Genomic DNA, 8,987 nt, shown 5'->3' with positions numbered 1-8,987 from the left:
AGTCCCTTCCGGCTTTGGTTTTCCCCATAGACTTTATCATCTATTAAACTAAATGATTTACTTATTTATGTTGTTTATTCTGTTTCCCCTGGTGTCCCTGCCGTGAGGGCAGGATTGTCTTTGGTTTGTTCACAGCCGTATCGCAGTAGGTGCTCAGTAGATTTGGTTGGATAATGAACGGATACCCCTGATCAGATATCTGCCAGACTCCGGTGCCCACGTCTGAGATGCTGAGAGAAGGGGGGCAGTGAGTCACTTCTCTGGATTGAGCACTGCTGGCTCCCGCTGCTATGCCCTCTGAGGCCTCTGCAGCCCTATCTGTCACCCTCAGCTCCCTGCAAAATCATCAGTGGTCCTGAGACGGCCTGGCAGGGACACGGATAGTGGGTGGCAGGGTGGGCAGCCCATCCATCTGCTGCCCCGGTGAAGAGATGCCCAGCCACGATGCCTGGCATAGGTCTGGCATACCGTGGGCACAATGAATATTCTGTTTGAATGAATATTGAATCATACCAAGGTCTCCACTCCTTGGGAACTGGGGAGCCGGTCTGTGGGGCCCTTTTCCAGGACTTGTGCCAGGAAGTCTTCACTGGCTTTTCTGGACTTCCCCTGGTTCTTCCCGGGCCCTTCCCCTTGGGGCTATCTTCCTGGCCACCCCATCACGAAGACGGAAACATCTTGGGGCACATGCCTGCCCCTTGGATCATCTGGGAAGTGATCCAGGTGGCATGAATGGCACACAGAGCTGGAACACAGAGGAACTGGAGAGGCAAGAGGCTGAAGCAGTCGGTCCCCAGTGGAATTCTCCAGACTCACTTCTTCCTCATTTGTTTATTCATTCAACAAATATCCATCGAGACCCAGTGTGCACCAGGTACCAACCTAGATCCCGAGGATCCATGGGGAACCTCCTCACCGTCCCTCTCCTCTGAGAGTCGCAGCACACAGCACCCACCCTCAGGATGGCCCTCCAGGGTCCACGCCTACAGCCCCCTCCTTCCCTGACACTCCTACCCCAGTCCCAGGCCTCTGTGCCCATCCCCCCATGACCCCTTGCGGTCATTACTTGCTCACTGCCTCCCACCCCTGGGGAGATGTGTGCTGTCTAAGGATAGGACATGTGTCTTATTCATTATCGTGTCCCAGTGCCCAGCACAGGACCTGGCATACAGCCGGTGCCCAATAAGTGCTTGTAGGGTGAGCTGGGGAGGCCAACCGCCTTAGATTCAGGAAGGGAGTGGGTTGGAAGAGCATGAGGGGCAAGGCCAGCCACAGGGCACAGAGGTGGACCCAGGACAGACAGTAGGTGGGGGAGGGCAGTGGCGGGGAGCCCCTTCCCCCACCCTGCTGGCATTTCTGCTCGACTGCTGCTGGGGCCCCACTGGAGGTGCCCCTCACCTTAGCCACTCTGTTTCCCAGCAGTCTCCCCACCCCCAGTCCTGGGACAGAGGTGAATGCGTCAGCTAGGAGCTGTTCACGCTCCTGCGCCCCACCCTTGCCTTGTCTTTGGGTGGAGTGGGGCAGGGGCCTCCACGCAGCAGGAGGGCACCTCTGGCCTGCGGTTTAATCCTGAGTTGCCTCCTGCCCCTCCAACCCAAGCAGGGGCCAGTAAAACACATCAATGATCCTTTTTGGTATCAATGATCTCCAGGTGAGTCTCACAGACTCTTGGAACCCCTAACAGCCTGAGGAGGTGGACAGCAGGAGGGGAGTCCACCCCTGGGCAGGCTCTGGGGGCAGAACGTGTGTTGGCTAAGCTGTGGGGCTTAGGAGAAGCTGTGGTAGGCGGTCTGCCCACAAAGGACACGGGCTGTGGTGGCAGCCCCTCCCAATGCCCCGAGCCACCCACCGGGCCCTCACTCCCTCTCCGTGACCTCGGGCTTCCCCCGCAACTGGTCCCCATCCCCAGCCTCTGTAGGGTTAACTCCATCATTTCCTTCAGCCTCCCTTTCAAGGTCCTCCTTTCTGGGCAGCCCTCACTGGCGGCCCCCGCCCCCCGCCGGCATCAGGTGCCTCCCCTGGGCTCCCACCCACCCAGCACTTTTGACCCCAGGGGGCGGGTCACCATCCGTCTGCTGCTGGGCTCCCTCAGGGCTCCAAGAGTCCAGTTGGCCCTTCTCTAGAATTGGGGTTCACATCTGGGCTCCTCCCCTCACCAGCTGCGGGACCTTGTGTACGTCACTCACCTCCCTAAGTGGCCTCAGTTTGCTCATCTGCAGAATGGGAATAATAATAAGGGACTTTGCAGACTGAATGAGGTGGTGCCTGGCTCACTACGCACACCGTAACTGCTGTTATGTCCATGCCCCTCCCCAGGCATATCGAGGGCCATCGCAAGTTTTGTTGATCAAATGACTGAAGGACAAAGATACACAGTCTCTCTCAGAAGAAGCCTGACTCCTCCTGCTCAGGGCACGGGTGTCTGGAGTGTGGGGTACTGAGTCACGGAAGACCTGACTGCAGGGTGAGGGTTACAGGATCACGCGGGCAGATTCCTTGGGGGAGCATTTTGCTTCCCACACCCCCACCTGGGCTCCCCGCTCAAGCATCACCCAGCAGCCGTTTGACCCCAAGGAGGGGTCCAGGGGGGTGGTCCTGGGAGCACAGGGGCTGGGGTGGGGTGTGGGGACTCAGCATCCCAGCCCTCCCCAGGCAGCCGCATCAGTCACAGCCACCTGGGCAACTGGCTGCCCCACCTGGGGTTCCTGGAAGTCCAGGTGAGAGATGAATCCTTAGGCTGCTGAGTGACAGGGCCCACAGGAAGGTGTCCCCGGGACAGGTGGCCACCGGGGGTCTGATTCACGCCTTCTGGCAAGTGGGTTAACGGGATCCCCGAGCCCAGGGCTGGGTCAGGTCTTCCGCTGAGTCACAGGAGCCGTTACGGAGCCTCTGGGCAGTCCCTTGCCCGCTGTCACCCACCCAAGACCCCAGGGCCTCCCCAACGGCTCCCGCCACCCCGGACCCAGGCCCCAGAGTCTGCGTGCCTTCCTTCCCCACCCGGACCACCCCCCCTTCAAGCTTAAGGGCCTTTCTCTGCCCTGCCCCTCCAGTCAAGGTCAAGGCCCAGCCTAGACCTGAGGGCCCAAGTTCCCTCTCCTGCCCCTCCAGAGCCCAGATCCTGAGACCTGAGTCCGCGGATCCAGGCCCGAGGTAGGGGTCCCAGCTAGAGCCCTCCAACCCCACCGCCAGCCCCACCCCTGACTTTAACGGCTTATTTCCTCCCCAAAGCCCCACCCCCTCCCTGTGACTGACAGCCCGGGGTGGCGGGACTGAGCCACTCACTCGGGAGACTGGTCCAACAGCATTCTGCCTCACAGGATAAAACCCGGGGTGGCCTGCAGGGAATCCAAGCTCTCCTGTCGGCAGTGGCCATGGTGGTTCCCGAGACTCTCCCTGCCCTGGGGAGGCACTACCTCAGCATTGTAACCTCCCTGCTGCTTCTGGCTGCTCCAGGTGAGTCCTGAGGGCCTGCTGCCCCCTCCACCCCTTCCCCATTGTCCACCCAGCCGTCCTCCCTCTTGGTCCTGCCTGAATCCCTCCTCTCCCTCTCACCTGTTGCTTTGTTCCCCCACCTCCCTCTCCCCCTCTCCCTCTCTGTCATTTGTCTGCTCTGAGCCTCAGGTTCCTCCACAGCTGTGAGGAGTACATAGAACACTGCACTACAGGGCCCAGGACAGGGCTTAGTGCAGTCAGTGCTCAGTGTGCTCAGCTCTGCTTGTTATTTACCCTCTTCATGTCCCGTTCCTGTCTCTTGGGTCTGCATGGTCCACTGCCGGGGCAGCGGCATCCAGACCTAAGGCCTGGGAGGGGGGTTCTCCCTCTCACCTCAGTGAGACACCCCAGGGGCTGACCCCTCACCCCCAGGTAGGCTGGATGGAGCCCGGGCACAGGCTGGACAGGAAGTTGCAGGGAGGCCAAGGCTGCAGCTCACACCGAGGGCCTGAGGTTTCGGTCTGTCCTGCCCAGGCTCCAGGAAATGCCCCGCCTGGGAAGGTCTGGAGGGCCCCAGGGACTGAGCCACCGGGAAGGATTGCTGGGTACCAGGGCTCCCCTCCACCGACCTGACCCTTTCTTTCTCTTGCCCTCAGCCACCCTAGCTGCTGCCAAGACAGCTGGTAAGTCAGAGCTGCCCTCAGGGAAGCGGGGAGGGAGGAAGCCTGAAGGGCAGGGTAGTGTCTGTGTGTCTGTCTGTGGGGGACAGGTCAGAAGCGGGCAGTGGGGCAAGAGGGTGTTTGAGCTGGAGAGGAAGGGCAGGCAGGAAAAGAGGCCCAGAAAGTGAGGATGCGGCCCAGCGAGTCGGGATGCGGAGGAGAGAGGCCCAGGAGGGGGTGAGCGGCCCGAGAATGTAAAAGGGCTAGAGGACCAAGTGCTGAGCCAGAGTGGAGGGCAGAGGGTGGAAGGGCCGGGGAAGAGGCAGCAAAGAACGGAGCCAGGGTGGGAGGAGACTGGAGCACAGGCCTAAGTGCTGAAGGCAGGGAAGGGGGGCTGGAAGGGATGAGGATTGTGCCTGAGGGTCTGACACACCGGCCCCTCCTCCGCCAGGTCCCCCAGCCTGTGGAAAGCCCCAACGCCTGAACCGAATCGTGGGTGGTGAGGACAGCACCGATGCTGAGTGGCCCTGGCTTGTGAGCATCCAGAAGAATGGCACCCACCACTGTGCAGGCTCCCTGCTCACCAACCGCTGGGTGGTCACGGCCGCCCACTGCTTCAAGGGGTACGTACGCTCAGCCGGTCCCTTCCACTCGATTCCCCAGACCCCGGGCTGCCCACACGGCCCCGGCTTCCAGGCCTCAGTCCAGTCTTGGGTCCCTCAGGAGAGTCCCTGCTTCTCCCCAGAAGCCTCTTTTGCTCACCAGGAGCCTTCATATGCCATTACACCAGAAACCCTTCCCAGACGCTTCCTGAACACCCAGTGGTTCCTGGCTGATGCCACCCCCTCCCTCTCCCTTCTAGCCATCCGAACAAACCAGCCCTGTTCTCTGTGCTGCTGGGGGCCTGGCAGCTGGGGAACCCCGGCCCGAGGTCCCAGGAGGTGGGTATTGCCTGGGTGAAGCTCCACCCTGCATACTCCTGGAAGAAAGGCGCCCGTGCTGACATCGCCTTGGTGCACCTGGAGCACGCCATCCAGTTCTCTGAACGCATCCTGCCCATCTGCCTGCCTGATTCCTCCGTCCATCTCCTTCCGGACACCAACTGCTGGGTTGCTGGCTGGGGGAGCATCCACGATGGAGGTGTGGCTTCTTTCTCACCAGGGGTATGGGGGTGGGTGGGGACAGAGGGCGGTGGACACTGGGAGATACAGGTGCCACGGGCAGCAAAGGATAGAGGCCAGAGGCAGAGCACAACACAGAAGAAAAGACAGGTTGTGACCCAGAGATGTGATGACACAGAAGCCTAGGTGGATAGTTCTAGATCATTTCTAGTTAAAAGGTACCTTTTGCTGTGTTCTGAGGCAAAGATGCCAGATCAACCAAGATATTAAGTGATATAGGAACAGCTGAGAGGAGGTGTCTATGGGACCAAGCTGAACCAGGTGAATATGAAAACAGCCCTAAGATTCCAAATCTGGAATAAACGCCCCCTGGTGGCATCATGACACAATTGCAGGCAAAATTCCCAGGAGAAAATGCAGTCTCCATAAATGGTAAAATATAATTGGCAAACCAAGTCTGGAGGTTTGGAAAACCTCATCTAGAAACACAAATTAGATTAGATGAAGTAAGAGGCAGAGAAGCAGTGACATATATATATGGAACTTTAACCAGATTCCAGAAGAATAAGAGAAATGACACCAGTTTGGGCGTCTGGGGACCCCACTGACTCTGAAGTTTCAGTCAGTCTCCCCACGGTCATTCTTAGGGGCTCCTGTGAAAGGTGGATTTATGAACTGGGGAAGGTCTACAGACCAACCCTAGGATCAATCCCCCTAGGGGATGGCAGGGGTCCCTCAAGTCCCAATAAGATTCAACACTGAGTGGCCATTAGCCTGTAGCAGTACCAGTGCTGGATAAAGTAGTGCCTGAGATGGGACAAGCCTGGACCATTGGTTTGAACCATCTCATTGGCATCAGAGATCTCGTTAAAGATTCAGAGTTTCAGGCTGCACGTTAATTTGGGATTCGGTAGATCCAGAGTGGAGTCCTGGAATTTGGGCTTTCTGCAGGCATTGTGGGAGAGCCTGACAGAGTTGATCCACTTAACCTTTGAGAAACGCTGCTGAGGGAATTGAGGAGGGATTTGAGGAGGCCACCAGGAGAGTCTCCCAAGCCTGACTCTCTCCTCCCTGCTCCCAGTGCCCCTGCCCGACCCTCGGACCCTCCAGAAGCTAAAGGTTCCCATCATCGACTCAGCAGTCTGCAGCCGCCTGTACTGGCGGGGAGCCGGGCAGGACGCCATTACGGAGGACATGCTATGCGCCGGCTACCTGGAGGGGGAGCGGGACGCCTGTCTGGTGAGCACACCACCTCCTTCCCAGCCCTGCCCCACTGAGCTCCATCACCCCTCTGCTCCTGCGCCTCCTCCCAGAATCAGCTGTGACCTGGTAGTCCCCCTAGATAGATGCCTACAGAACCCGGCCCCAGCCTGGCTCAGCCGTTCATACATCAAACATTCTCCGGTGTGCCTGACCCCATTCTCAGGGAGCTGGCATCCTCCTGAAGGGGTGCCACGGTCCTGGCCCCCAGAGCCAGCTCCAGCTCCACCACTGTGGCGGAGCACGGTGGGACGGTGCAATGGTCCACACCCGGGCTGGGTCAGTTTTCTTCTTTCTGAGCCTCGGTTTCCTCAACTGTGAAGCAAGTCACAATCCTCCCTGCCTCCAGGGCTGTGAGGGAGAAGGTCTAGCACAAAGTGCTTCTTACCGGAAGTGAGCCTGGGAAGTGTGTCCTTCCCCGCCCTCCCGGTCCTGGTGGCGTTGGTTAGGGTGCCGCGGCCCCCAGGTCGGAGAAATGGTCCCCCGCGAAGGGAACTGCCACCTACTGCGGCGCGGGTCCTGGGCTCTGCTCACCGCTTGCCCCACGCGGGTCCCTAACCTTCCCTCCTCTCCGCAGGGCGACTCCGGAGGCCCCCTGATGTGCCAGGTCGAGCGCACCTGGCTGCTGGCGGGCGTCATCAGCTGGGGCGAGGGCTGTGCGGAGCGCAACCGGCCTGGCGTCTACATCAGCCTAGCCGCCCACCGCTCCTGGGTACAGAAGATCGTGCAAGGGGTGCAGCTCCGCGGGCACTCGCAGGGTAGCGGGCCCACAGGACGCCGGGGACGGGCTCTGGGGGCGCGGCGAGCTCGCAGGGCCGCCCGGGGCCGCGGGGTTTAGGGATCTGGGGAGACCACGTGCTGTTTCCTCCGTTGTAAATAAGCGGTCTACCTCTGGGAGCGCCCGAGTGCCGGCGCCGGATCTCCTCCGCGAGGAGGCCCCGCCCCGCCCCTGGGCTCAGGCCCCACCCCCGAGGCCTGGAGCGCCTTTGTGTACATACATGTTAATGATTTTTACAGTTATTTGTAACTCCTCCCACACATCTTATTTATTCCTCCAATTTCAATAAATTATTTTTACCCTAGTTCCTATTTTTTCCCTCGGGTATGGGAACATTGGGAAGAAGGGTCCAGTCAGGGTTAAAACGGGGGTTGGCAGGTAGGACTTTGGATGGTGGTCTGGCCAGGGACCCAGGTGTCCTGCCCACCTAGGATTCAACATCCTGACTTCTGACCTTTGCACTGTCCTTTTGTAACCCCTTGCCACCAGGGAGACCAAATGGAGAGGAGACAGGATGCCCAGCAACCTGGGAGGCCCAGCTCTCCCACCTGAAAGGTGGGTGTTGGGGGCTGCAGGGCCAGGCAGGTCCCCAACCTGCCTGTTGAATTTCCGAAACAGGGCTGGCTAGGAGAACACCCCCCCACACACACACACACACGAGTGGGGTGTCCCCCATCCTCCCTCATCTTAGAGCCGGGTGTCTCAGATTTGGGCTGAGGCAGCCAGGACTCCCCAGGAGCTGACTCAGCCAGTGACTCACTGCTGATTCTGTGAATCCTCCCCCCGGAACGAAGGAGCAAAACAATGAGACAGCAGGTCTCTGTGGGGGCTTGAGTCACCTCACCTGCCCCCACGGGGTGGGGCTGAGAGCTGGGTCCTAGGCCACCATAGGGTCTGCCTGGGACCGAGCTAATGCTCCCCTTTCCCAATGCCCACCATTCTGCAGCCAGGCCTCTGGCCTCCTGGACCAGCCCTGCCCCTCCTCCCAAGGCCCAGGATACTGTACCCCATCAGCGCCACCTGGGCTTCCCAGAAACAAGCGAATGTGCAGGCAGGGCTGTGTGGTTGGTTTGATGAGTATGTGCGAGAGAGATTTTTTCTAACAGTCAGGAAGACAAGTAGGTCCAGCTGTGCAGAGGACAGAGCTGAGTGGCTGCCTCAGGGTCTCCAACTAGAAACGTAAATGTAAAATCAGTGCAGTGAGCTTGAGAAGGCAGCACAGGTGTGGTTTGATTGGTTGGTATCCTTTACTGCGAGCACTGTCCTAAAACTTCTGTTCATATTGTTTTGATTACCCCCATGTTAATAAGTGCTGTGGGGTTGGTCTTATTAACAAACAAACGCTAACCTGGCCTCCCGCTGGCCTGGGAACCAGCTGGGGGGTGAGCAGGTGGCTCAGGTGAGGCCCCTCCCCTTTGTGACCTGGTCCCGCTTTACCTGTCACTCTGCTTCCCTTGTCCACTTACCCTCCTCTCTGGACTCAGTCTCCCCTCCCCCCCATACCCCTCCACTAGTGCCTCATTCGCTGCCCTTCTTGCTGCCTCCATTTCCCCCTCTGCCCTCCAGGCTCTTCCTCTGTTCCTCTCTCCCCCACGTCCTGTCCCTGTCCCCTCACTCCTTCTCTGTCTCTGTCTCTGGCCACTGGCCTCTGTGGCTCAGTGTCCCCCACACCCTGACTCCCACCGCCCTCTACCTCTGCTTCCAATGGCATCCTGACAGAAGCCCCTGAGAAGGCCA

General features: G+C 59.3%; 1 protein-coding gene across 1 annotated transcript; it reads left to right on the top strand.

Annotated features, from left to right (window-relative positions):
- Positions 1 to 1,294: 1,294 nt before the first annotated feature.
- On the top strand, positions 1,295 to 7,554 carry PRSS22 (serine protease 22). Its single transcript, XM_027117728.1, has 7 exons — positions 1,295 to 2,464; positions 3,318 to 3,453; positions 4,089 to 4,115; positions 4,543 to 4,714; positions 4,954 to 5,231; positions 6,294 to 6,451; positions 7,050 to 7,554. The coding sequence occupies exons 2-7, from the start codon at positions 3,372 to 3,374 to the stop codon at positions 7,308 to 7,310; spliced, it is 978 nt and encodes a 325-aa protein (XP_026973529.1). The 5' UTR covers positions 1,295 to 2,464; positions 3,318 to 3,371; the 3' UTR covers positions 7,311 to 7,554.
- The last annotated feature ends 1,433 nt before the right edge of the window (positions 7,555 to 8,987 follow it).

This window comes from Aethalodelphis obliquidens, unplaced genomic scaffold (assembly GCF_003676395.1).
Source record: "Aethalodelphis obliquidens isolate GAN/ISIS:26980383/991018 unplaced genomic scaffold, ASM367639v1 scaffold18, whole genome shotgun sequence".
Taxonomy (NCBI): Eukaryota; Metazoa; Chordata; class Mammalia; order Artiodactyla; family Delphinidae; genus Aethalodelphis; species Aethalodelphis obliquidens.
The sequence above is the reverse complement of the archived record's forward strand: the minus strand, read 5'-3'. Positions and strand labels throughout refer to the sequence as shown.

Coding starts and splice junctions, on each gene's coding strand:
- PRSS22 (XM_027117728.1), top strand. CDS start 3,372: ATGGTGGTTCCCGAGACTCTCCCTGCCCTGGGGAGGCACTACCTCAGC. Junction 4,116..4,542: donor AGCTGCTGCCAAGACAGCTG/GTAAGTCAGAGC, acceptor CTCCTCCGCCAG/GTCCCCCAGCCTGTGGAAAG. Junction 5,232..6,293: donor GGGGAGCATCCACGATGGAG/GTGTGGCTTCTT, acceptor CCCTGCTCCCAG/TGCCCCTGCCCGACCCTCGG.